The sequence below is a fragment of the Manis pentadactyla genome, chromosome 2, assembly GCF_030020395.1.
Source record: "Manis pentadactyla isolate mManPen7 chromosome 2, mManPen7.hap1, whole genome shotgun sequence".
Taxonomy (NCBI): domain Eukaryota; kingdom Metazoa; phylum Chordata; class Mammalia; order Pholidota; family Manidae; genus Manis; species Manis pentadactyla.
In genome coordinates, this window is record NC_080020.1 from 158,132,885 (window position 1) to 158,160,705 (window position 27,821).

The 27,821-nt window shown below is 50.5% G+C and overlaps 2 protein-coding genes across 3 annotated transcripts in view; one reads left to right on the forward strand and one right to left on the reverse strand.

Annotated features, from left to right (window-relative positions):
• NT5DC4 (5'-nucleotidase domain containing 4) overlaps nucleotides 1–19,900 on the forward strand; it is a 31,088-nt gene extending 11,188 nt beyond the window's left edge. The window contains 17 exon segments of the mRNA XM_036905037.2: nucleotides 11,046–11,119; nucleotides 11,205–11,322; nucleotides 11,456–11,551; nucleotides 11,719–11,810; nucleotides 11,898–11,955; nucleotides 12,210–12,303; nucleotides 12,498–12,551; nucleotides 12,788–12,871; nucleotides 13,178–13,210; nucleotides 13,820–13,915; nucleotides 14,130–14,196; nucleotides 14,303–14,473; nucleotides 15,153–15,204; nucleotides 15,579–15,639; nucleotides 16,768–16,944; nucleotides 18,206–18,283; nucleotides 19,367–19,900. Of these exon segments, the coding sequence (XP_036760932.2) occupies nucleotides 11,101–11,119; nucleotides 11,205–11,322; nucleotides 11,456–11,551; nucleotides 11,719–11,810; nucleotides 11,898–11,955; nucleotides 12,210–12,303; nucleotides 12,498–12,551; nucleotides 12,788–12,871; nucleotides 13,178–13,210; nucleotides 13,820–13,915; nucleotides 14,130–14,196; nucleotides 14,303–14,473; nucleotides 15,153–15,204; nucleotides 15,579–15,639; nucleotides 16,768–16,944; nucleotides 18,206–18,283; nucleotides 19,367–19,420 (1,404 nt within the window). The 5' untranslated portion in view covers nucleotides 11,046–11,100 and the 3' untranslated portion in view covers nucleotides 19,421–19,900.
• A 4,080-nt stretch (nucleotides 19,901–23,980) lies between these two features.
• The window catches only part of CKAP2L (cytoskeleton associated protein 2 like), a 33,224-nt gene continuing 29,383 nt past the window's right edge, over nucleotides 23,981–27,821 (reverse strand). For both annotated transcript variants that reach the window (XM_057497008.1, XM_036905041.2), the window contains 3 exons: nucleotides 27,438–27,501; nucleotides 25,969–26,158; nucleotides 23,981–25,187 (listed from right to left, as the gene is read on the reverse strand). In XM_057497008.1, coding sequence (XP_057352991.1) covers nucleotides 24,962–25,187; nucleotides 25,969–26,158; nucleotides 27,438–27,501 — 480 coding nt within the window. In that variant the 3' untranslated portion in view covers nucleotides 23,981–24,961. The remainder of the gene's footprint in view (nucleotides 25,188–25,968; nucleotides 26,159–27,437; nucleotides 27,502–27,821) is intronic.

Sequence of the window (27,821 nt, forward strand, 5' to 3'; positions counted from 1 at the left end):
GTGCCATGGGCTTCCTCCACTCATGTTGCTGCTCTCCCTTGGTCCTTTTTCTCCTTGTCTTTCTGCCTCCTTCCCAGGAGCAAAACTCCTGACTCATGCAAGAGAAGTCCAGCCCTATCCTCTGATCCCACCTCCCTGGCAGGGGTTGATGGCAGGCAGTGAGGGGCATGACCGCCACAGCCATATGCAGGGCCTGACCTGTGGGAGTGGGAGCACTGTTTTGCTTTGTCACTGTTGCTACTTGTTCTTCTTCAGGTTTCCAGTGCTTTCTGGGAGCTGTGTTGTTCAACGGTCACCTGTATATACCTAAATATACACACACACTTTTTCTTGTATTTGCACATAAGGCAAATGTAGGTGACCCCCTTCATTAGCCACTGGGGACGGCTTCTAGGGCACAGGACTTTCCAGTATGAGGGGGGATTCTGGCTGCCAGACACCAGTACCAATGTCTGACACTAGTACGTAATGTCAGACCCAGTACCAAGATGTGATGATGAACACTGAGCATCCTTTCTGAGAGCTCATGGCTGTGGTCAATTGTATTCTGTTCCCAGATATTGTCATTAGTAGGGGATTCTGTCCCCACCCCTGCAGTGACCTTTGGTGTGTCCATGTGGGAGGAGTGTACTCCCTCCCCTCATTGGCATCAGGCTTGGCCCCAGGACCTCCCTGGCCCAGTGGAATTGAGTGGGAGTGACACCTGCCACAGCCAGACAAAGCCTTCACAGCCAGGGTGGGCTTCCCTTTGTCCTTGTCCTTGGCCATGAGAATGGAGGCAGGAGTTGACCCTTCAGCCTGGGTCCCAGAACAAGAAGACATTTGGAATAAGGCCCCAGATGACCCACATCTTATGAGTAATGCAGGTGAGAAATAAACCTTGCTTGTCGGAAGCCCCTAAAACTAGGACTGTTTGTTATGGCAGCCTAACCTTGTACAAGTTGACTTACTCTGGGAAACACTGCAAGAGCTGTGCTCAGGCACAAGGTCCCAGGTGGCTCTGAGGACAGGTTACCTGCTAACAGCAGCCTCTGTGTTTGATCTGATTTACCATCAATTAATGAAGAGGCTCTGGTTGTTATTACAGGACTCAAGGTATGCCACGGGCATGATGAAATCCCATGCTCTTTAGAGCCAGTGCCAATTGCCTCCAATGTTCAGAAAGCCTTTTGGCAATGTCTAAGAAAGTCCTAAAGTAATTCTAACTTATAGAAATCTAGGTCAAGAAAATAACCAGAGATACACAGGGCAATTCATAGTCAAGTTATTTGAAAAATTGGAAACAGCCTAAATGTCCCATCATGGGGAAATAATTTATAAATTATCTTACATAATGGGTATTATGCAGTCATTAGAAACTAAGTAGCTGAATATTTAACAAGATGGGGGGATATTTGTGTCTTAATACTGAGCGAAATAAACAGGATACAGAACCATATCCATCTGACAACTGTGATTTATATAACAAGTCTGGGATTGTGCTGTTTATAATTTTGTATATTTTCTCATTTATATTATGTGAATAAGCATTTCTCCCAAAGCATCTAACATGTAAATATATAAAAAGTGACCATGAAAAAATAAACAAAAATGGTGGGAATGTAAGCTAGTTCAACCATTGTGGAAAGCAATATGGAGGTTCCTCAAAAAACTAAAAATAGAAGTACCATTTGACTTGGGAATCCCACTCCTTACAATTACCCAAAGAATACAACTCAGATTCAAAAAGACATATGCACCCCTACGTTTATTGCAACACTATTTACAATAGTCAACATATGGAAGCAACCTAAGTGTCCATCAGTAGATGAATGGATAAAGAAGAGGTGGTACATATACACAAGGGAATACTATTCATCCATAAGAAAGAAACAAATCCTACCATTTGCAACAACATGGATGGAGCTGGAGGACAATATTATGCTCAGTGAAATAAGCCAGGTGGAGAAAGACAAATGCCAAATGATTTCCCTTGTTTGTGGAGTATAACAATGAAGCAAAACTGAAGGAACAAAATAGAAGCAGACTCACAGACTCCAAGAAGGAACTAGTGGTTACCAAAGGGAGGGGTGTGGGAGGGCGGGTGGGGAGGGAGGGAGAAGGGGATTGAGGGGTATTATGTTTAGTACACGAGGTGTGGGGGATCACGGGAGAGCAGTGTAGCACAGAGAAGGGACATAGTGACTCTGTGGCATCTTACTACACTGATGGACAGTGACTGCATTGGGGTGTGTGGGGGGACTTGGTAATATGGGTGAATGTAGTAACCACATTGTTTTTTCATGTGAAACCTTCATAAGAGTGTTTATCAATAATATCTTAATAAAAAAAATAAAATGTTAGTCAGATGGTATGCTGTCTTAAATTTTAAAAAAATAAAAAAAAAGAAATAAGCAAAAAGAGCAGGCTCTCTGGGTAGGATTTTCTTTTCTGTACTTTTTGCATTTTCCAAATGGCCTGTGATGAATACGTACTACTTTTATAATCAGAAGTAAGTTGCTGCTATTGAACATGAATATTATTCCGGTTACCTCTAGGGATGTGCCTTTGTGCTGTGGCCACCCAAGTGCCTTAACTGGGGCTCCTTGTCCAAGAATAAGCCTGTGTTTTTAATTAGGTCACTCTCCTGCCGACCCAGATATTGGCACTGGGCTTGGCTTGTGCTGCCCAGAACCCCAGAGGAGCTGTACCTCGGCTGGAGCTCTGAGCCTCGCAGGCAGGCTGCTGCCTGGATTTAGCTTAGTCTGAGTTTGGAGGATTTGTGAATTGGCCCCCTGGCAGACCTACCCCTCCAACACATGCCTCTTTAACATAGCTTAAAAAAAAAACTAATGTAGACCTAGCTATGTTATAGAAGAGAAAATTAAGACTCATGAAGTCAATGTTCTAACCATTTGGGGTTGATACTAATTTGGGGTGATCATAGCTGCTGCACCAGGCAGTTATTGGTCATTGTCTCCTGTGGCCTTCCTGGTATGTCCTGTGTCACATAGGCAGGCGCAGGGGTGGCTGGTGAGTGGATGGGGCAAGGAGGGCTTCTCAGAAGTCCCGTTTGCAGGAGAGCTGGAAGTCTGCTGGTCAGGAACACAATCTGAGGGAAAAAGAAGCCCCTTACACAGTTTCTCTGAAAACCCTCTCCAGGTTTGGCCTTGGTGTGGGTGTGGAATGGTGTGAGCAGTGGTGGTGCGGGGTGTGTGGGAGCTGCAGTGGGATTGGGGTGGAATTTGGGACAGTAAGAGAAAGGACAGCCAGGATCGGCAGCCTCATTGGAAAAGAGCCTGTGAATAAACTATTACAGGGCTATCCACTTGCAAAAATCATTTCTTAGCTGTTTTACAATGGTCTGTGTAACCTACTGAGTGGCTTCTGTGTCTGTGGAGCACAGGGCTCCGTCCCATCCCAACTCCATTCGCCCAGCTTGGATCTGGGTTCAGCCCCACACACGGCAGCACTTGGCCTTGTCAGCTCCTGGACGGCTCCACGTTGGAAACCTTACTTCCATCATCTTTAATCTTTTTAATGGAGGTACAATGTACACGCAGTAAAGCACACGAGTCCTTATGCTCAGTATGTCTGCATGATTCACCCGTGTTATTGTAGGTAACAGCTTATTCTTCATTGCTAATTCCACTGGATGGATATGTCACCATTTATTCATCCATTCGTTCCTGATGGTTGTTTCCAGTTCGGGATTATTATGAACAAAGATTCCAAGGACATTCTTACCATCCCCCCCCGTTTGGTGGACAAACACCATCCCTGTAGCCCACTTGCCTTCCTCTGCCGTCTGTCACTCACTGGTCTTGCAGCCCCACCATGTTTCCTTGCTCATCAGTCTGGCTACTGTAGCCCAGCGGCCACCACGCCTGTCAGGTGAGCCTTTCGCATACTGCTCCCGCTTCCTACCCTCTGCTGTCACTTGACTGCCGCTCCCTCCTGCCACTGCTGTCCCACTGGTCCAGGTCTCCTGTGACCTCCCTGTTGCCATGTGAAGGGGCATTTGGGCGTCCTCTGACTTGGCCCTTAGGCAGCAGGGTCCCTGATCACAGCTCCCTCTCTGGATTAGAGACGGCTCCCTCTCCACGTCTCTCCTGCAGGCCCCGCTGCCCCTCTCAGCCAGCTCTGCCAGCCCCTGTCCTGTCTCTGTCCCTGTGCGGCTGTTCCTGGGGTTCTGTGCTCAATTCTTTCCCCTGCTTCCCCTCTCTGAAGGGCCCTCCCGCTGCTGGGTCTTTAGCTCCACAGATACCCTCATCCTCAACCTGGATCCCTGAATGGAAAGGCTTTCCCAGACTCGTGTGTACAAGCCTTGATCGGCCCTGACATGAGCTTGTTTATTGTCTTTATGGACCACTTCGTGTGAATGAATATTCCAATGCTGGCTATGGGAATGTCAATGTTTGATTATGGGCTGTTGCCCCAGACCCCACCAAGGGTGTGATCATGCATATATATAAGAAGTCATGTATTACCTTCTTAAGCTCAGAGAATTTTAAATTGTGAAATATACCCGGGCTCAAGAGTTTCAGGTCAGGGATACCAGCACTCTCTCCCCAGCTCAGGCTCTCCACACAAGAACCTTTTCTTCCTGCCAGCTCCCCTAGTTGGCAGCGCCCTACTCTTCCGGCTCCTCATCACCCCAACCTCTTGCTTCTCCAGGATTGTCTGCAGTTAATCAGGTCCCAATGAACCCAGTAACTCTCCCACCAGCCCTCCCCTGCCCATTCCCCATTGGTTTGGGCCTCAATAGGTCCTCAATTATTGCAGTAACTTCTCAGCAGCTCTTCCTTATCCTAGCTGGCCAGTCCTTTTCTGCTCTGACACCGGAGGCAGCTTTAAACACAAGATGGATCACATCCTCATTCTGCTTAAGATGCTGGCAGGCTTCCCCACCGTGTTGGTCAAGGTCAAGAGTCAAGGACAAGCTCTTTAGCAGGACACAGGAAGCTTTCCTGAGCTGGCAGTGCTCCCCTCCCCACCTCTTCAGGTCCCCCGGGGACAGCTGTGGGCTCATTACACCCCTTCTTCCTTTCATACCTGCAGTTGCTGTGCCAGGAATTCTCCCTGGGGCCTGCCAGGCAGCTCCTGGGCCTTTCTCACAAGGGGCTGATGGGCATTGCCTTCTGGAACTGCCCTCACCCCTAACAGCTGAGCGGCCCCCCATTCCCTCTGGCTGGCTGCTGGCTTATGTGCAGGTGGTACCATCAGCACCCACTGGCTCCCCCTCAGACCCTGTGCCCAGCTCAGGGAAGCACTCTTGAAATACAAAAAAAGAGAACGTTTTACTTAAAAATATGAGTATTTGTGTATATATCATTTTGTATTCTGCTATTTTCATTTAGCATAAGCATTTCTTGAAGTTTTTGTGTCATTTTACATAGTTTGATTTTATTGAACCATGTCAGGAGCTTTGTATGGGAAAGACAAGAAATTAAACATAATCCTACATTTTAACCACTGTTCATTTTGAGTTACCTTCTCCAGGCCTTTTGTGCACGTGTTTTGTAAACAGCAGATGCACCAGTACAAGCATAGTTCTGTGTTTGCTTTTTCGTGCTGCACGGCTTTGTGTCTATGCAGTTCTGGAGTTCATCTTTGAATAATAGTTTGTATAATAGCTTAAGATGAAGTTTGTATCATAGTTTAAAATAACAGATATGCTCTTCTCCTGTGGGACGTTGAAGTGGCCTATGCTTTTCCAAGGAATCATCTTCCTGCATTAGGTTTCTTTATTTTTATATTACTTCTTTAAGGATGGATTACTGGAACTGGATGGTGTAAAGGAAATGGACATTTGCATGACCAGATAGGTCTGCATGAACCAGCTGGTTTTCCAAAGGGAGGCCTCATCTCCCTCGGGGAAGGGGTTGATAACTGCAGGCCCTGGGTGTGGGGAGGGGTGGTCATTCTAGGAACGTGGCCCAGGCCCCATCCTCCCTGAAAGTCCTTCCTGATTTAGTAAGGGGTGTGGGACCTGACCAGGCTTGAAGAGGACTTACAAATCCAATGAAAACATCCGGAAGCTGACCCCTTCCCTCCCGGTCTCTACTCGTTTCTAGCATGAGCTAACCTCCTGGCAATAGCTGGGAATTTCTGTTCTTATCCCTGCTCTCTGTTTGGCCACTGGACCAAGTGAAAGAGGAACCAATGACTCCAGAAGGGAGGTGACTGTCTCCCTCCACTGCCCCCACAGACTGGGATGGGGTGGTGACCCAAACTCCAGGGCAGACTGCAGGGAAAGCAGCAGAGGGCTGTTTACCCCAAACCGTCTCAGAAAGATGGTGGTGGTGGCAGGGCTGTAAGGGGAGGAGCAGTGGGGGGGAGGTGAAGGCCCCCAGAGTGACCGAGGTTTCCGCTGCAACCCGTTCCACCAGTTCAGCCTCCTTTCCTTCTCTAGAAAGAGAAGAGGACAATAATACTCAAAATAACATTACAGTACAGGGCTGGGGTGAGACTCAAACGAGAAAATGAAGTGAGGATGCTGTCAGCTCCCAGTAAATGCTGGGTGTTTCCATGAGGGATGAGATCCCAAGGCCTGGGATGGGGGGCCACAGCCTCCACACATACCCCTGTGGATCTAGCATTGGCTTGGTTTGTTGTTGATTTGGTGGCAAGATTGTCCCTTGACACTGGCCATGACCCTTGCTGGCTTGATGCCCCCCTACCTGTACTTGCCTGGCTGATTCTCACTCATTAGAAGGTTTTATAGCTCCCAAGTGATTCAGACCTGCAGACTGGTGCTCCACCCTGGCCACTGATGTGGTGCAGACCTGCAGCGTGCCAGGGATGGTGTGGGCATTTGTTACAGGTGCAGAATCTCAGGTCCCACCCAGACCTGCTGAATCAGATCTGCTGACTTTAACCAGTTCCCCGCCACCAGTGATTCATACAGGTATTAAAGTTTGTCGTAAAAGCATTTGTGGGTCTGGGAGATTCAGATCTCAAGCAGGTGAAAAGTCCTTCCCTGCTGGAATTCAGGTTCCAGGGTCCATCAGGCACCTGGCAGGTACCTTCCTCCTGGGGTTAGAGGCTCTGCAGCTGTGCCCTTCGAGGGGCCTCCTTCCAGGCCTCAGTTGTGCTATGACATTAGTCCACCCGTAGTGCCACCAGGAGAGCACACGAAGGTGGCCACAGCCCATGTGGCCATCTAGTGAAGAGCCATCCCTGGACGCCTGAGCCCAAGGTCACCAGCAAGGGGATGGCCGCCCCAGCTTTGCTCGGCAAGCTTGCAAGCCAGCACAGGTGCTGCTCGGCCCTGGGGTGACTGGGGCTATCTCTGCAGTGGAGCTGAGAACAGGAAGAGTGGCCCCTTCCCCACAAAGGCCTGTTTTGGGTGAAATCCACTGCCCTGCTGTCCTGCTTCTAAATTTTCCTCCTGAAGCCCTTGGCATGTGGTGGAATATTCTGGAAGAAGCTGAACTCCTCTTCAGTGTCTTTTCACTCAGGCCCTGTGGGAGTGCCATCTTCTGCCCCCACACTTCTTCCTGTCACAGCTCCCAGCGCTCCAGGTTAATTCATTCTCCTTGGCATTGCTGTGTCCCTCCAACTGGAGGCTAGCATGGCTGCTGAGCCTGCCTCCACGTCTCAGCCAGATGTGTGCCAACTGCTCGTGCATCTTGTCTCCCACCTGGCTTGAGGCCTGTATATCTGCTGGCCTCTCAGCTTCCTCCACCTGCCCTGTGGATCCCAAGTCAGCCTCCCTGACTCCCCTGTCCCACCCCAGGGGTGAGGCAGCCAGCCACAGTGTAGACCAGGAACTCCAGCCGCACACCTCCTCCCTGCTCCCCTGCCTCCTGACAAGTGGGCAGGAGAAGTGGTTTCCTCCCTGACTCTCTCCAACCTTTGCCTTGTCTGCATCGCTGCCACAGGGGCTAGTTTGGGTGCTCAGCATCCCCTGCCCGAGTCACCCCACCAGCCTTTGAACTGGGCTCTACCTCCTGGCCAGGACCCCCCCATGTCCTCCAGTGCCTGGGCCAGGCAGATGGACTCCTGGACCCACTGGACCAGGCTGGTCTTGTCTTACAACACTTCAGGCGCCACCCACTGCCTCCAAGAGAAAGTCCCCACCTGCCAGTGTGTGCCTTGCCCTGCCCTCTGCCTGGCGCCGTCCCAGCTACCAGCAGTCTCCCATGCTGTCACTCTACTCTGGCACACACACACACACACACACACACACACACACTCCTCACAAGTTCCCAGCAACTTTCATTATTTTGACAGGAAGAGAGACAAGTTCTTAGAAATTTCCTAACTTCTCCCCCCAAATCTGTCCCTGCATGGTCCCCACCCTTGGAGGGCAGGCCTTTGCCTGGGTGGGGGCAGAACCGTATCTGGGTCGTGTACCTGCTGGCCCTGACTCAGCGCCAGCCCTTCCCAGCAAGGGGGCTCCATGTTCCCTGGGATGGGATGGGGTCTTGCAGCCTCTGCTGTCCCCTGCGGTCCAGTTTCCTTTCTGCCCCTCAGCACGAGGCCCATTTTTGGGCTACGTGAAATTGCTTTTTCCTCTAAACTAATTAAAATCTTACCCTTCCTTGAAGACCTCATCCACGACTCCCCTCAGTTAAAAAGCCAGCTTGGTGTATGGCCTTGGTCCCTGCCCCAGTCCCCCTGTAGCAGCCACCTTATGCAAAGAATCCCCTGTCTAGGGAAGTTTCTAAATGTCTCAAAGGGTTTCTCCAAGCTCAGGGAAATGGAAGGCCCCTCAAGCCTCAGCCGCTGGTCTGGTGTGGCTAAGGAACATAGTTGGAGCAATGCCTCCAGTCGCAGGTGGAGGGTGAAGTGTGGGGGTGATGGGGCACCCCCCATCTGGCCACTCTCTGGGTGTCAGGCAGCCATGGGAACAGAGCCATTGCGTGCTGTGCCTGGACTCTATTTAAACAGACACAGTCAGAGTGTAAGAATGTGGAATCCTGGCTGGTCCCGTTTCTCCCCTCGGTGGGTGAGAGGTATCAGACCGGGGCCACAGGTAGAGCTCCAGGTAACAACCCAGGTAATAGACTCTCCAGTTTGAAAAGTTTTAATCTGGAAATAATGTCATGTTTATGAAAAGTTGTAGATTAAAGCTGTACAAAGAACATCCTTACATCCTCAACCAAGATTTAACCTTTGTAAATGTGTTACTATTTGCTTTCTCTGTTGTTCTACTCCCGGTGTGTACACACACATGTGCGCATATACTTATGTGTATATATAATATGCACAGATTTTTCCAGAACATTTGGAGGTAAGTTACACACATCATGACCTTTACCTAAATACTTCAGTGTTTTCCAAAAATAGAGATTTTTTTCACATCACCATAGCTCAGTCAACATCATGGACTTTCACTGGGACAGTGACTTTCCAACCCTGTCTGTCTTGTTGTCTTAGAGTCATTTCCCCCTCCGAGTCCGTGTCCAAGGGCAAGCATTGCACCCAGTCCTCATGGCTCTTCAGCTCCTGTGATCTGGAAAATTTCCTCCGCCTTGTCTTCCAGGGACTTTTGAGAGGCCCCTGGGGTAGAGGCGGTTTCACACAGTCGGACGTTGACGCCTGCCGTGGAATTGGCTCCCCACGCTGCCCTCGCATCTTCCCATCTCTGCAGCTCCTCTAGCTTGCAGACTCTCGCCTCCCCACCCTAACAGTTGCTCCTCTGGCATTGTGAAGGGAAGAACTACTTCACTGAAATACCTTTTTTTCCAGAAATTTTGTCCCTTTGCCAGTGCCTAACTTCATTTAGTTTAGCCCTTTTGGAGAGAAAGTTCTAGCATGCATTGTAAACTCGGCTTCCTTTTAAAAGAGGACACAGCACAGCACAGAAGTCTTTCTGGATGATCCAGACAAAGCCCTGAGTACAGTCACAGTGTTTTGCTGTAAAAACACTGGGCCTTCAGGGGCTGTGCACAGTTCTACACCAGCTGGTCCCAGTCATTCTGCTTTTTGATACTCGGTTTTGTACTTGTTTTCTGATTCTGAGATTCTAGTCACTTGCCACACTCAGAACTCTCGGCATGCTTCTGCCCAGTTACTTCTTTAAGTGGCCTTGGGCTGGGAAAATTGATAACCAAGTGTGTTAGAACTGTGTGTAAAGCAAGAGTCCTGAGTTCTTTGAGTATCTTGTATTTCTAAAGTCCTTTTGTAGCCCATGTTTGCTTCATCCTGGGCCCTGTGCTGCATTCTAGGTGGCTGAGGTCCTTGGCTGCAGAAGCCCTAGAAATGGAGGTGGCAAAATAGAGATGAAGGTTTCTTCTTGGTCATAACTGTTTACTTTCTTGAAGAAAGGAGGGAATACCAGAGACTGACATGGCTGACTCCTCCCCCAAAGGAGGAGGAGATGGGAGCCCAGGGTGGGGCCAGCTGGGTGTCTGAGGCAGAGGGGAGCTGCTGGGTCCCACTGATAGCATGCAGGTGGCTGGGGCTGGGGCCATCGCTCCTCCTTGCTCCTGACGGCGATGGCCAGCGTGGGTGGGGAGGAGCCCGGGCAGCCCAGAGGGGAGCCACAGGGCCTGGTCTCCCAAGGCCTGAAGCAGGACTGGCACCAGCGGTGAGATGGCACATGGGATGGGGTTGGGGGGTCTCATTTCCTGCCATGCCCCACAGAACACGACAGCCTTTAAATACACAGATATGTGTGTCTAACACACTTGGTGTATTAAAGGACCCTTTAAATACACAGATATGGTGACACTCACACACAGACATGCACCTACACTTGCAAGGGGCCCTGCCACAGGGGCAGTGACTGGTCAGATGGAGACCCTGACAGTGCGCACCAGGCGGGGAGGGTGTGCCCTCCTCTTCCCTCCCAGAGGGCAGCTGTGCTGCCCTTTCGTGACAAACGCATCATCTCTGAGCTCCGGCACAATGATCCCACTCAGGAGAGTGATGATCCCGTGACAGGTACACGTCCTTGCCCATAGGGGTGCTCATGGCACACAGCCCATGGGGAGAGAGTGAGCAACGCTTCCCACAGGCTTCCTATGCATGCACATGCTCAGACACTTGGGCCCAGCGAGGTCCTGGGTCTTGGAGTTTGGGGGCCAATCTCAACATCCCCTCCCTGTCCCCAGGATTTTTGTCAACCGCAGCCTGGCACTGGGGAAGATTCACTGCTTTGGCTTCGATATGGACTACACTCTAGCAGGTAGAGAGGGAGGGGGTGTGGGTATTTGGAGCTGGGGCAGCAGGGGGTGTGCACCAACCGGCCTGGATGGGCTTGGCCCCTGCAGCCTACAAGTCCCCCGCCTATGAGGCACTCGCCTTCGGGCTGCTGCTGGAGCGCCTGGTGTGCATCGGGTACCCGCATGAGATCCTGCGCTACACCTATGATCCCACCTTCCCTACCAGGTGCGGAGCCTGCAGGGGCGGGAATGGAGGTGAGGGGATGGGTGGAGATGGTGGGGGCACGGACAGGGATGGTGGTGGGACAGTTGCTGGGGCTGATGGCCAGCCCAGGAATCCCACCTCTGCGCTCCCCCAGGGGGCTGGTGTTTGATGTGCTCTATGGGAACCTGCTGAAGGTGGACGCCCACGGGAACGTGCTGCTGGCTGCCCATGGCTTCACCTTCCTCTCGGAGTAAGGGCTGGGGTGCAGAGCAAGGGTGCTGGAGGAAAGGGGGGCAGGCAGGAGAGGCTCAGAAATGCCACAGAAGCTCTGCAATGCCAGCTGGACAGGGTGGACGTGGGAAGAGATGGCAAGGCCTGGTGAAGGGGTCGGCTGCACCCAGCCTGCTGCCTCCCTAGGGCGGAAATCTGGAGCTTCTATCCCAGCAAGTTCATCCAGAGGGATGACCTGCAGCGGTTCCACATCCTCAACACACTCTTCAACCTGCCAGGTAAGGGCTGGATGGGGGTGTGGGGAGGGGTCCTCAGGAGCCTGGCTTTGACTTGGGGGCAGTGACTGACCAGCCTCTCCACCCCAGAAACCTACCTCTACGCCTGCCTAGTGGACTTCTTCTCCGGCTGCTCCCACTATGCCAAGTGCGTCCCGTTCCCTGCCCAGCCCGGTGACCCAGTGCCAGGGTCCAGGCTCTGAAGTGGGGGCCCTGCCACGGGGCACAGGCCCTTCCTGAGGCACAGCCATCCAAGGGTGACCCTTAGCACAGGGCAATGCCCCTCCTGGGTGGCTGGGGCTCAAGTCCTGTGGGGCTGCAGGGGTTCCCCTGGCACAGGCTCCTGGGCCGGTGATCACCTCAGGCCCCCTGATCGGTCTGTCCCCTCTTGGTCTGCCTCAGCTGTGACACTGGCTACCAGCATGGGGACCTCTTCATGTCCTTCCGAAGCCTCTTTCAGGACGTGGCTGATGCCATGGATAACATCCACCAGTCGGTGAGGGGCCCCGGCCCCCAGGGCCCCCGATCTGCCTGCTCTTGCTCCCTGGGGCCGGCCCCCAAGCCCCAGGCCCTCAGAGTTTCTATTCCTCTTTCTGCTGAGGACTGTGGTCTGGGCTCCCCCGACCTGGGGTGCAGGCAGGTGGGCAGGTATGCACACGAGCATGCACATGGGCACGCTCCCTCCCACAGGGCTGCCTCAAGGAGAAGACCCTGCAGGACTTGGACAAGTATTTGGAGAAGGATGTGAGTAGCCACAGACCAGGGTGGTGACCAGGCCCGACCTTTTGTCACCTCATTCCTGGGGTGGCGTTGGGGCTGCTCTCCGTCCCTGGCCTCCTCCTTCAAGATGTGGACAGAGCTCTGAGGCCTGGTTTGTTTGTGGGCTTTCCTGCCTGGCCTGGGAGGCTGAGACTGAGAAAGGGACCCCAAGGCAGCCCTGGGAGGCCCCATGCTGGAAGTGGCCCCTCTCTCTGCCCCAGGCACGGATCCCTGTTCTTCTGGGCAGGATGAAGGAGGCTGGCAAAGTGTTCCTAGCCACCAACAGCAGCTACAACTACACCCATGTGAGTGTGTGTAGCGGTGTGGGGCCCTCAGCCTGCCGGCCGGGGAGCCGCCTCCTTGCTGGCCCAGGGGAAGCTGGGGCCCTGTAGGAAACAGTGATGGGGTGGGAGGGGGCCAAGGCCCTGCCACTCCCACCATTTGGTGGGTATTTGGGACTCCATTTCTTGGCCTTTTGAAGTGGAATGAGTGATATTCTTACCGTTTTGCTCCCGTGGTCCCTGGTGTGTCCTCTGGGGTGAGGGCAGAGGCAGGCAGTGGCCCTGGCCCAGTCCGGCTTGGTCCTCTGACCTTTGCCCCATCCCTGCCAGGCCATCATGACCTACCTGTTTGGCATTGGTGAGGTGAGTGCCCGCTGCCTGCTTAAGGTGGGCCCTGCATGGTGCCCTTGGGAGGGGTCGTTTCATACAGGTGGGCTCCCCTCTTCTGCCCAGCCTTCCCTTCGCAGTGGGTGGGAGGCCAGTGACCCTGAGGAGCCTGGAGGGGAGGGCAAGGCCATGAAGAGGCTGTCAGATGTTTGGGGAGGAGTCAGTGGGGTGGAAGGCCTGAGGTGAGGCTGTGGCAGGCCCAGGGGAGGGAACCGTGACCCACCCTGTGCACTACATGGTGTCACCTGGAGGGCGAATGGTGAGCAGGGCTCTGCCATCAGGGGTTGCTGGGCCTCTGGGCATGTGAGGAGCTCTGGAGGCCCACACCTCCAACTCCGGCCTCCGCAGACGTCTTTTGAAAGGTATCTGGGAGCCATTGTGGTTTTCATCTGGCCGGAGGCGGGCCCAGGGCGCGCGAGGGCCTGGGCACAGGGCCGGTGAGCTCTCACCAGTCCAGGGCTTGGCTGAGCCTGGGCTGGCGCCTTGCAGGCTGGGGGTGGCGACCCGCCGAGGACCTGTGAGCGCTGTCAGCGTCAGTTTCCAGACTGAGCATGTGTGTTGTGTGCTCCCCATGGCTGCCTGCAGGCCAGGCCCTGGAAGTCCTACTTTGATTTGATTGTCGTGGACACGCAGAAGCCCCGCTTCTTTGCCGAGGGAACAGTGCTGAGACAGGTCAACACGGTAATGGCCGAAGCCCCACCCTGTGACCTGAGGACCGCCTGGGGAGGGAGCCCCCCCCCCAGGCTTGCCCTGCCTCTGGCAGCTGCTGCTCTGCTGGTTGTCTGTCCCAGAGCCAGGGAACCTGGCCCGCTGCTGCCTCCTGCATGCCCCTGGGTACCCCTGGGGCTGCCAGCCCCTGCCCTCCCTGACCAGGGTGCCCCTCTGCCCTCTCCAGGACTCAGGCAACCTCCGCATGGGCACCTACACAGGAACCCACCAGCACTGTGCTGTCTACTCTGGAGGTACCAGCTCTCCGTGCACCACCACAGCCTCCTCCCTTTACCTGGAGCCCCTGTCTGCCTGCCAGCATGGCCAGGGTGGTGGGCAGACTGTCCTTCCATGGAACAGGCTCCTCGGACCTGGTGTGTGAGCTGCTTGGGGTGCGGGGCAAGGATATCCTGTACATCGGGGACCACATCTTTGGCGACATCCTCAAGTCAAAGAAGCAGCAGGGCTGGCGGACCTGCCTGGTGGTTCCTGAGCTGAGCCGGGAGTTGTACATCTGGGCCTGAGAGAAGGGTGAGCTTTGGGGCTCAGGAATGGGCAGGGACACTGGCCAGGATGCAGAGGCCTCCCCACTGTCATCCTCCCTTCTTTCCCTTTGGGGGTTAGTGGCCATGATAATACTGTCCACGCTGTGGTTCCTGAGAGTGGGTCTACTTTATACACAAGGAAGCAGAGACCCAGAGAGGTCAGGCAGCTTGCCCCAAGTCACTGGGCCAGAGGGCAACGCTGAGACTCAGGTCTCCACCTGACTCAGTCCTGCGGTGTGTCTGTAGTCTGAGGCCTCCTACCTCATCTGACCCCACCCTCCCCATCTACCCTTAGGGTTTGTAGTGAGTGAACGATTCAGTCTCCTAGCCAGGAATGAGCTAAACTATCCTTGGGGTCAGGAGTTGCTAGGACCCCAAACAATTGTGGTTCATTCTAAGAGCTGAGTTGGAGTCATTGCATGTGACCCTGGGTGGGTCCCATCGCTCCCTGACCAGCTTGCTCACCTGTCCGACGGGGCCTATGCTTTGCTTTGGGGGGAGTCTCACTCGATGTATGGAAGGGGTCAGGGATATTATGCACACAGCTGGCAGGGTGTAGACCTCCAGTGACCTTTCTACGCCACCACACAGTTGAGCTGGGCCTGTGGCCAGACAGAGGTGGGCAAGGCTCTCACCTTTGCCACTGTCCCTTGTCCATTTTTCAGAGCGGATGGAGGAGCTGAAGAGGCTGGACACACACCTGGCAGACCTGTACCAGTGAGAGCCTGGCTGTGGCCCTGCCGGGGAGGCCCTGAGGGCAGAGGGGTGGCAACCCACATCCAGTCCTGGCAGTGAGGTCTGGGGCAGGGTAGTCAGGACGTCAGGATTGGTTTCAGCCTCTGCTTTCCTAGTAAAGTGGACGTTGGGACCCTCTGACCTCCTTGGGACCACTCACTGTGACATCTAGGCCCTTCCTGCTAACCCACCCAGTGTGGAGTCAGGACGCCTACCATCTCATAGACGTGCACACCCCCAGCTCAGCGCCCCCACTGGGTGCCTGTGGAGCGTCCTCATGGGGTCTAGGAGGGTGTGCCTGGAGCTTGGAGGCACAGCTCCTCTTCTCCTGGGTCATGTAGCCTTTTTTGGGCCAGGCACATGGATGGGAGCAGTTGTGGGCTGAAAGATATCGATTCCACGAAGAGGGAGATTCAGGTAAGAGTGGGATGTGGAGTGAGGAGGGGGGCTCAGTGGGGCTCTGGATGCGGAGTGTGCCCCGGCGCCTGCCTAGATCTGGGCTGCCCCGGGGCCCTGGAGCCAACCTGCGAGGAGCGCCACCTGTCCTTGTCAGCTAGCGCCCTCTGCTGGCCCATATTACAAACAACAGCAGGAAGGGCTGACCTCAGCCTGGGTCCCGGGGCTGTGGGGGGGTGGTGGTGGTGGTGATTTGTGGAGCTTGGTCTTTGTCCCTCAGGCTCCACCATTAACTCTCCTTAAGAAGTGCCTGCTTGCCAGGTTGGGTCCTCCTGTGACCGCCTAGCCAGCTCTGGTCAGCATTTGGGCTTGGCCAGACGAGGGGCCCTAGAAGCTGGGATTTATGGCTGGTGAGCTGATGGGTCCAGTGAAAAGAAGAAAGGAAAACCTCCCTTGTGGCTTTGTAGGTAGCCGCCAACCTGGGCAGGTCCCACAGGCTGTCAGTGAGATTCAGGCCACTTGGCTTTGCAGGGCCAGCTGGGACCAATAATGGAGGGTGCTTGTGGGGCATTTTGAGGGCCATAAAGCCCTCATGTGCCATTTGATCGGTCCACAGCCCCAAGAAGTGGGCTGGACAGTGGACCTTCATTTTATGGGTGAGGAAACTGATGCTCAGAGAGGGAAACTGAGTGCTCTGGGTCACTCTGGGAGTAAATGTCCAAACCAGTTCTCTAGATGCTAAAAGGAGGGCCTGGTGAAGAGGAGGGGCCTGCTAGGGGGGCAGGGTGTGGGGCCTCTGCAAAGCCCTCTGTGGGGGCATCAGAAAGTCCATGATGCTGTGCGTCTGGTCTGGGGTGGTCACTCCCCGGGGACAGGCACACTGAGAGGAAGGCAGGGAGTGGGCCTGTGGCAGAGTGTGAGCCGCCTCCCCCCTGCCCCCACCAGCCCCGCAAGCAGCATGCCCCCGACACGTGCGGACCCCGGGCAGGGCTGCAGCTCTTCCCTGGGGTGGGCGAAGGCCGCAGTGTCCCCAGGCAATGGACCCACGGAGGGCAGAGCTGGGCACCGTCCCAGCAGGGTGGGATGGGACTGCCCGTGGGATGCAGGTCTGGGTGGGGCGCCCCCTCTATTCAGTGTGCTTGCCCTCAGAGAGTCACCCGGGAGCTGGACCAGTGCTACAGTGCAACAGGCAGCCTGTTCCGGTGCGGATTCCGCCAGACATTCTTCTCCAGCCAGCTGACGCGCTACGCTGACCTCTACACCGCCACCTACCTCAACTTCCTGCACTGCCCGCTCAGCTCGCTGTATCGCGCGGCCCCGGAGCTGGTGGGTCCCTGCAGAGCCTCCCCCGCAACCTGGCCCTATGCCGCAGAGGGACCCAGTGCTCGCTAGCTCTGCCAGGAGCTTTCAAGGCCACCAGGCCCAAGCTCGCACCTGCAGACACAGTGGGTCAAAGCCTCGCAGATAACTGTCCGCACCGCACAAAGTGCGCGGGAGGAGTCTGGCTCCAGAGAGCAGCTGCCTTTGCTGGGGCGGTTTTCCTCCTGCCCAGCCTTAACTCCTACTTTACATTGAGACCAAACCGTCTCATAATTTCTTTAGTAGAAATGATACCAGTTGCAAGGAAGGAAGGTACAGTGTCTCTGCCCTCAGTAAACAATACAGCATCTTCAGAGGAAGAGTCCAAAGCAGTGGATGTGAGAGCAGTCACTGCTGCTGGCTCTCCCCTGGGCCTGAGCAGGGAAGGGCAGTGGCTGTGGGACTGAGCAGTGCAGTTTCCCAATGAAGCATCATTATTTCCACCTTAGAAGATGCAGAGTCTGAACTCAAGGATCTGGACTTGAAACCTTCTCCGGGGCCTTCTCCCTGCTTTCCTGGCCACCCTTAGCTGCCTTCCAGATGTTTGAGAGGGGAAAATCCATTTTCTGAAGGTCTTTTTGTTTCCCTTTTTTTTTTAAACTGATTCTGCTTAATGCTTGATAGAACCTAGCAAAGTAGGTTTGTTTATCTTCATTTTACCCTTGGCGAGACAGCAGTGCAGAGACCCTAAGGACCGTGCTGTCACACTGCAAGCAGACCATGGAGGCAGGATTGGAACCCAGTTCTATTGAACGCCAGGGGACGTGTTCTGTCCCCTGCACCACACTTGGGGAACTGAGCTCTCCCTGTGCAGCCTCACATCATCTCTGGGTTTTTAGATGAGCAGGGCTAGAGGTTCCCTGTTGGCAAGCCAGTTACCCACATTGTTAGATGTCATTGCTAAAGTAGAGAACAGACAGGTGAAGAAGAGGCAAGAGCCAAACATGAAAGAAATAATCAAAGAAATCTGACCTTTCCCCAGCTGTGCTGGCTTGGAAGTTCTGGAAGTTCTGAGGATTCATCTGGCTTTTTTTGGGGGGGTGTTGGGGGAGGTTTGATGATTCATTCAGTTTGAGGTTCATCTGCCAGGACTTTTTTTCTCTTGTTGACCCTCCTGGGCTCACTCCTCCGCAGCATCACTGGGCAGGAAGCTGGCAGCTGTGGGCAGCCCTGAGGATTCCCCGAAGGCCTCACCACTCTGTCTCCATCTGCACTTGTTCCTATACAGATGCCCCATGAGTCAGTCGTGGAGCGAGAACTCTCCAGTCCGGGTTTCGCCTCCCACCCCCTCTCCTGCAGCAGCACAGTGAGTTGCTGGGAGGTGGTAGATGGAGTCTCTGCACAGCAGGGCTGGGAGGGGCCCCGGCTGTGGCCAAGGACTCGTGACTTGGGCTCTGGTGGGCTGGAGCAGGGATTCCAGGTGGGGTGGCATCCACTCTAGCGGCACTTTGGAGATCTGCAAGAGCTTTTTGTCTTCGGCAGTAACTATTCCTGAGTATTTATGTAGAAATACATATTCGTGTATTATAAATTGCTTTTAATTTCTCCAACGTTATAGTTAGGGTATTGATTTTTAAAAATTATTGAGACAATATATTACCTGTGAATTTCGATTCAGGATAAAGAAGGGGAAGTTAAAACATTTGTTTTTAAAATGAGGCATTGGGTCCAATAGGGCCAAGAACTGCTGGCTCTGGGCCCAGGCCAGCAGGTTCTGCTCAGCAGGGGTTGCCTAGCTGTATGGGTGCCTCGCATCTCTCTAGGCCACTTTTGGCTGATTCTTCCAGCAAATCCATCCCCACTCTGGGAGAGGTTGCTGAGCACAGGCTTTCCCCAGCAGGCTTCCTCTGCCGCCTTTATAGACAAAATGTGTAGAAGCTTCGACACCTTTGTCACTTTGTACTGCCTGGCTCCCCTTTGAACTGAGATTCTAGCTTTCATGGCAGAGCTTCTGCACCCCCAAACCTTGTGGCATGATGGCTCCTGTTTCTACCCTGGCATTCCAGGGCTCAATTTTTAAAATAGCCATCTCATAGGTTTCCTTTAGCTGGTGTGCCTTCTTCCAACCAGTGTTTACCAGTTGGATGCCTCTTGCATGCCCAACAGTACAGAAACTGAATTGTAAGCTATTTTACTCCTGCCTGTGGGAAGCTCACAATTCAAGTACATTAATAATCTTTATTCAGTGGTTTGCAGCTCTTGTTCTATCCCAGCCCACCAAAGGGCAGACACGCTCCATCTGCAACTGTGGGTGGTCTGGGGACCCCTGCCCCGTCTCCATCCCAGCCCAGGCAGGGGCATGCTGACACATTTTCTACCCTTGCTTGGGAGTCGCTGTGTGACTCCTGGAAGTAAGATTCCCTAACTAGCATTCTTTGTTTCTTATAAGGTTGAGGGCAAAGAGAGAGATGAGGACCAGGAGGGCTGCGTGGAGGCTGACTGAATCCTGGACATGGCCTGGCTTCTATTGTAGACATTTTTCCAAGAACAGGAAAAGTATGGAAGAGAGAAAAAGCGACCCAGTTGAAATCTCATAAATGTAACAGATTTGGAGCCCAAGAACACTTCCAGGGAGAAGGAAGGGGTATGGCTGTTGTCCCCAAAATAAGCAGAGTGATTTTACTTCCCCCAGCTACATCATGTTTCACATCGAATTTTATTTCTACACCTTTTTTTTTGCATGTGATGACCTTAACCATTTTTTAAATTAAGGAATCATTGATATACAATCTTATGAAGGTTTCACATGAGCAACCTTGTGTTTACTACATTCACCCATATTATCGAGTCCCCCCCACACCCCACTGCAGTCGCTGTCCATCAGTGTAGTAAGAAGCTATAGAGTTACTACTTGTCTTCTCTGTGCTACACTGCCTTCCCTGTGACCCCCCCTACATTATGTGTGCTAATCATAATGCCCCTTAATCCCCCCTTCTCCCTCCCTCTCCACCCACCCTCCCCAACCCCTTTCCCTTTGGTAACCACTAGACCCTTCTTGGAGTCTGTGAGTGTGCTGCTGTTTTGTTCCTTCAGTTTTGCTTTGTTGTTATACTCCAGAAACGAATGAAATCATTTGGTACTTGTCTTTCTCCACCTGGCTTATTTCACTGAGCATAATACCCTCTAGCTCCATCCATGTTGTTGCAAATGGTAGGATTTGTTTTCTTCTTATGGCTGAATATTATTCCATCGTGTATATACACATTTCTTTTTAAACATGGGATCTCTGTGCACTTCTGTTTGTTGCTAGTAATAGCAATGATACCTGAGTGGCCGTAGATGACCTTCTTTCTTCCAGGTCACTATGAAGGACAGTGAGATAGCCCAAACATCTTTGACCTTGATGTACACATGCATTAAATCTATAAGAAGTCACACTTGATTTCAAACTGGACTGTTTTATGTTGGTGGGAGCTGCTCTGTGGTGTGAAGCCCTGGCCATTCCTTGTTCTGGTGTTGCTGACTTGAATTCACTCCTACAGTTGGTTTACTTTCTGTCTGTTAGCAGTGTTACCTGGCATTACACAGAGGCTTAGATTGATGTACCTACATGTTTGAAATGACCAAACTCTTGGAGGAATAGATCTGTGACACAGTTTACTAGTTTCATTTTCTGTGGATAAACCAGGGAAACATTTGGAATATATGAAGATAAATAAGGAACAACAGGCCATATGCTCAGAGTTCACAGTTGCTTTTTCACACTTGTACATTCTAGAAGCTTCCAGGGTTGTGGCATTGCTAAGGCCTTTCATTCTTCTTCCTGGGCTGACTTTTGGGCCCCAGTCTGCAGAGGCAGATACCCGAGGCAAGGAGGAGGTGTTCTTGGCCTTGAGTCTTTAAACACTAGACTGTTCTGAAGGGCTAGAGGGTATTATTTTATTAGGAATATTGTGTAGATGCTAGGGCTCATGCTTTTCTGGAAAGATGCTGAAATATGGCACAGTAGCTAACACTACAAAACCAACACTTAGAATTCCCTCCTGGGTAGAAAGAATGCAGAGAGGGCCTGGGGATAGACGCCTGGCAGAAGAGCCTTAGGGCTGTGAAGAAGAGAGGCAGGGGCCAAGGAGGGCAGTGGGATCCTGTGGAAGAGAGCGGAGAGGGGCCAGGGGGCCTTTCGCACGCATTTCCTTCTGCCAGCATCCCCAGCCTTCTCCTTAAACCTGTTCTTCCCTAGATCTCAGGGGGCTCCCCACCTCCTGGCTGGGACATTTCCTTCTCTTAGTCTCTCTCCCATGGCCTCTCTTTCTCAGGGTTATCATGCTTTATATTGGTGATTCTTTAACCCACGTTCCCACTCGACTCTTGGCTCTGTAGGGTCAGGTCGTTTGGCTCATTGTATCTCTGGCATCCATGGCATCCTGTGTGTTTCACTGAGTGAATGAAACTGGCTTAAGAAAAAGGAACCATGTCACCCAATTTATTATTATTCTGAGTCTGCTTGTAGAATTGCAGGGGAAAGTGTGGGGCAAAAGATATATTTTAAGACAAGAGGAAGTGGGGAAAAAGATATATTTTAAGACAAAGGGAAGTGGGGAAAGTTGGATTAGAACTTTCCTGAACTCTTAGGAGCTCATCTGGGGTAGGGTGGGAGATCTGTAATTGGGGCTGTTCATCTGAAGCAGTTTTTTTTTTAAACTCCATGTCACTTCTGTACTTTTAGATATGTACTCTGTTACTCCCAAGACTGGTAGACACTGATAATCATACACCATTTCGGGAAAAATTTTCAGTTGGGAGTCATGTGGCCACCCAAGACATTCAGCTTTCTTTGAAGATGACATGTGATCAAGTTTGGGCCCCTCCATCCCAAGAAGGAATAATGCATCCAACTTCCAAGTTGTGGCCTTAGAGGGCGGTGCGCCTTCCACGTCCTCTCCTCCCCTTCCCCACTGGCTGGCGTGTGGAATTTGGTAGGGAGCCGTCCTCGGCCATACGGACGAGCCTGCACCCTAGGGATGGCAGAGCCGTGGTGGCCATAGCTCGGGCCTGGCATATTATGAGCCCTGCACCAGCTCACCCGGGCCCCTGATGTGAGAGATTCATTTCCAGCCACGGAACTGATATCATTACCTCATTTGTTAAACAAAGACAGTACTTTGGCTGTCACAGACTCCTGTTTGGTAAACTGTAACAGCTCAAGAATTTCTCCTTTGCTCTTTCTCACCATCCTAGTCCTCCTTTTTCCATTGTAAATAGACATGAGCTAAAAGCTCTGGAATTGGAATCAGACAACAGAGTTTGAAATTTCAGCTGTCATTTACTAACTCCTGTTTCCATATCAATGTCCTGAGGCTGCTGGGAGATGTGATGAGGCAAAACACATAGCTCATGGGCAGAGTAAGCACTAAGTAAGCTTCCTAGGCTAACAGTGTGTGTGCTAGTCGGGACTTTTTCCCTAGTAAGTAGCAAGAAGCTAAATGAAACTGGCTTAAGAAAAAGGGAGTTTATTGTCTCAAATTGTAAAGCCCAGCTTGACCGGCTCCAGGCTTTAGCCAGGGGACTGACTGTTACTGGATGAAACCTCGCCCTCTCCAGCTCTCATGTTCATTCTGTGTTGGTAACATTCTCTGGCAGGCTTTTTCCTGCATGGTAAGAAGATGGCTTTCAGATATCCATCTTATTCTTCCAGCTGCTCTACCAGGAAGAGTCTCTTTCCAAAAAGTCTGGGAAATGAGTTTTGCTGGTTTTGAGACTTGAGCCCACCCTCTAGTCATGGCTCCTGTTGGCCAGGCCTGGGCCACGTGCTAGGGAAAGGTGGTCTTAAGGAAATTAGGGTGCTCTTATTAGGACAACTGCATGCCAGGCAGGCAACAACAGATGTCTTTCATAGCATGAGTGCCTGGTACCTAGTAAACAGCAAATGTGTAGTCATGCCTCTTCTTTACTGGTCCATGGTCCTCCTGCACAGGGGTGCCGGTCTGTAACCACCTTCTTTCTAAGACGTGTTTTATTCTCACCTTCTCTAAGAAGTTGTTGCTAAATATTAGATTTGGTTTCTGCCAAGGCCCATATCTCCATTCCAATTCCCTATGGATCTTCCTCCCAAGTGATTAAGGGCCTGTCTTCTTTCCATCATTCTCCTCCCCCCTCCACCCTATTTAGGAACAGCTGTTTACCAACCAAGAGGGTTACTGAGGATCTATAAGGAGTTCTAGAATTAGGGTGCAGTTTTCTGCAGCTACTTACCATCCATAATTGTTATTCTTTTATATCCTGAAGATGCTGTTTAGTCTAATCAGACTGTTCAAAACCTCCAATTTGTCACTTTAAGAACTATATATTATTAGAAATAATTAAAAATGGGGAAAAAAAAGGAAAAATACACATGGTTAGCCAATATTTCAACCAGTAGTTGTTATACCCGGGGTGGCATGGTGAGAGCTGCCTCCCAGGCCTGGGGTGGGGGTAGGCATTGGGTGGTGAGGATGAACTATTTTAGAGCCAAAGGAGAGGAGAATGCACGAGGGACGGCAGTGCAGTCCAGTGAGGGGGCCTGGCCGGTGGGCATAAGACGGAGCACCCGAAGTCTGAGGCAAGGACATTGCTAGCATGGAGGGACTCTTTTAGTCTGGTTGAATATTTGATTTCTCTAAATCCTAAATACTACTGTCAGATCTTGTGATCTCTAAGCAACCCTCTGGGCATTATTTGGCTTCACAGGCAAAGTGAGTCTGTCTAAAGGGAAGGAAAGGGCTGGCTGTGTGGATTCCTGTGTTTTGGTTGTGGTGATGCTCTATTTCTTAGCCCAAATCATCCTATTAGCATATGGTTTTATTGCTCAGTTTTATGAACATTGTTACTATAAATCTGACCTAGAGAGGTGGATCTGCTTCTCTCACAATGAACAAACCCAGGTCCTGGCCAGACCCCTGGTCAAGGTGATCAATCTTCCCGGTGGGGCCTCTTGAGGTGGCCTATTGGGGTTTCCCCAGACAAACCTTTAATTCTCTAGGCTAAGCCATCATCACTATTTCCTATGATAAATAAGATAAACGGATGAGAAGGGATGACAAAATTTAATGTTTGCTTTAGATGATAGTTTAATATGAAGAAAGCAAAAATTTTAAATATGTTCAACTAGGTCTTTCTATACATTATGTTTACATAATGATTCTGATTGTATGTTTCCAAAAGCACTTGCCCAGGACGAAGGAAAGGCAACGTTTATTAGTCTCTGGCTTCTGTTGTCTTCTCAGGCCAGGTGTCTCCTAGCAGAGCAAAGAATTGAAGTGAAGAAGCAAGTGTGCCCTCCCTGCCCCTTTCCCCCCACTCCCTTTCGTTTTTAGTTGAAGCATTTCTGAATGACAAGTGTGACATTAAGTTTGGATATAAAAAACTAGGTGACCATCCCAATTCAGGGCAGTGTTTCATTGGAGGAGACCTACCACAGGAAAACCACGCATTCCCTGCCACCCACAGGGACACTGTGACCAAAGTCGAAGCTCACACAGAAGTCACCTGCAATCTTTGAACAAAGGCATGGCTAGTATAAGCTCATCTGTAAAGCGAGGGGATTTGACCAGATAGTCTGCTCTGTCCCATCGAGCTGAGGTTAGTTTCTAAGCTCAGTTCTTCCATGCTGGGAGGACCTCCCTCTCTGCTAAGGTGGGTGCTGGAAGGAAAGTCTATCATAGTAAGGCATCAACCCTCTGATATAAAAAACTATGCTGGGATTAGATTGACAAAGTATAAATTTTTATCACACTTGTGGGATACATTAATATTCAATAGTTTGAAATTTATGTATATTGTAAAACTGTGGCAAACTATAGCCTTAAACAAATAAACCAAAGACTTTCCTTTGGGGATATAAAATTTGAGAGTGAACCCAGAGAATCGCTTTCTGAGTCCTGAGAGCCCATAATCGGCATCTATGATGCCTCTCCTTTATAAAGTTTCTTCCAGGTCCCTGGACTAGGGCATTTCTTGTCTCATGGAGGCTCTGAAACACCTTTAAATATAAAAAAGCATCAGGAAATTATGAGTCAAGGATTTGAAACCCTAATGTTACAGGCAAAGCCTCATTTTTACGGAATATAAAACACTCTGTATCTTCCACTTCTAATAGCTCATTAAGAGAAGACACTACTAAATCGTGTTCCTGCAGCATTTCCGGATAGTGGGACACAGCTCGCTCGATCCTTGCTGAACGCCGTATAGGAGTGATAAGCTTCATGTCTTGCACTTCTGGCATTCCATTTATTCTGGGAGATAGCAACAGATGCATTTAAAGCCTTTTAACTTCTTTTGAAATTCTACTTATTATTATTTATTTTTTTCTTATTACATATAATAAAACACGATGGACATTTTAATGTAGGTTGGTGTAAGAGATATGTCTAGAGCAGCTCTTGTCCTAAGATGGCTTTTCCCTGATTGCCAGAATGAAATGGGTGGCGTCCATCTGCTCTTAGATGATATAACATAGGGATTTATTGAATGAAGCAGTAAGTATGTTTTTCATTTGAAGTCAAATACTTGGCAGTTGGTGTTTGTTTATACCAAAAACTTTCAAAGAGTTGACAGGTTTTGAGGAAATTGGGCCTAACACCAAATGGGATGGACTAATGAATTCTAAGATTCTTCCAGCTTTGACATCTGATCATAAATTATCCAAAAAAAAAAAAAACCCTTTTAAGCTGGTGGACAAAACCACTAGGACGGATTCCAGGGGAGGGAGTAAGCCCATTCCCATGCCCTCCTGACTCTGGCAGCACTGTCCTCACTGCAGGCCAAGTCTCGTGGGGGTGACGTGAAGGGGCTGGTCTGTGTGCAGAGAAAGGACCCAGCTCTTCCTGTTAATGGTCCAACCTCCCCTCCCCCCAGCTCCTCCCCCTCGGGCCAAAGATGGATCACCACTGCCTGGTCCCCACATGAGGTAGAAGGTGTCAGTAGACTACAGGCATTCTGGATTTATGGAGGAGAAATGGAGACCTGTACTCGAATCAGGCCTGTGGACACAAAGCCTGCTTTAGCTGTGCTTACCTAGGGATGGGGGCGATCTGTAATTTGATGCCAGGGTGGTTACTCCGCTCTGCCCTGGTTGTTTGGGGTGTTGCTGTAACCTGTTCCCTTGCTTTTGGAGAAAGACAAGACTTTCCAGATTCTATCTTCTTGGCCAGCTCTTCTATCGACGTCATATTAGTTTCAGCAACTAAAGAGTCACAGGTAATTCCTGTGTATGCAAGGTCAAGAAGGAAAGCAGGGTTTAGCAAATTGATACTGAAGCTAAAATCAGTAAAATGAAAAAGAAATACAGAAATGATTCCCAGTGATCCTGATGGACTCCATAAGCTGAATAGGGAGTAACTGATTTGAAGTGAGACTTAAAACTAGTTTTTCCTGCTAAGCCCTGTAGCAATGCCCTGCTACATCAGGTCACCCTCCTAACCAGCCCTCCGATAGCCTTTGGGCTTCCTTGCCATGTCGGGATGGATCCCTGAAACCCTTTCAACATTCTCAACACCCCCAACCTCTCTTTCACTCTTAAGAGAGCTTCCTTAGGGGCAAACCATTGGCCTTTTACCTTTACACCACACCAGTGGTCAATTTTATTGACTCATTATGGTTAACTTGCCTGATCTCTAGATCTCCGCTCCTACAACAACCAAAATGAAGGGAAAAAAAATTCTACTGAGACAGGCAGATACTGTGGCTGGAGGCTGAGATCCCAAGACAGATCAATAGGGGCAAAAAGCACGAAGGGCATGGATTCCAATTTCTCTTTTTATTTCTTTGAAGAACACAATTCTGAATTGCAGCATCATTCCCAGTAAAAGCACCTTCGACTGTATGTACCCTGTGGCCTTATTCCCTAAAGTAATGGGTTAGGTAGCTGTAAATTCATGTGACTTGACTGTTCCCCAAAGTCCAAACTACTCTTAAAGGAAAAAGATTTATCTCCTTCTGAGACCATAAAACCAATTCATTTTTTTCTCAAGGTAGCTTGTTTATTCTTTCCATTCACATAGCAAATGTTATAAGCAGTTATAATATGCCATTCACTGTATTTAGCATGCCATTTTTCATAGAAGGTTCTCTAAAGATTCTGAGCAATGACAGCAAGGGTTAATTATGCGAGAAGATTCCTGAGATGGCTGTTTTTAAAGTTATAACTTGGATTTGGATGTGTAAGTGCTGGTGGGTTTTGTTATGATTAAAGTTCTCTCCCTTTTACCTCAGTCTCTTCTTAGCAATGACTGCAAGGAAGCAAGACACTCTAGTCTAGGCTGCTCTAACGCAAACAACCTTTTTTCAGTGTTGAGTATTGTATTTCCTTGTAACAACAGAAATAAATCAGCTGCTGCTGATGGCTGAAAGGGCCAGGCTATGGAAACCAAGAAGTGAGAGACATTTCAGGGGACTTTTAATTATTTTCTTTTCTGTATGTGTCCCTCAGTGACTTTTACTTGAGCAGATGGAAGGAATGAATTTAAATACAAAAACTTCAGTACCTTCTGTGGTTCTGTTGGAGTCTTGCAAAATATTAAGAACAACTTCCCGTAACTCTTGTATTGGCTGGAAGGAAGGCAGAAAATACAAGAACAGTATTAGAAACATTTATGGGAAAAATGACCTAAGGAACTCTAATATCAAATGGACTTCTTTTTATCATGAAAATGTTTCCATTTTTTCTCTCTTGACTAACTATAAATATTTTTAAAGTTTCAGATTTATAGCTTTATGAGAAAAATGAAGGAACAAAGGAAATGTTGGTTAAATGCTGGCATGCTTGACTTTAATGAAGAGATGTGTTTATGGAAAGTTGTCTATAATGAAATTTCTGTAAATCAAACTAATTTTCTTATCGACTTATATGATCCCATTAAAGATGTGTT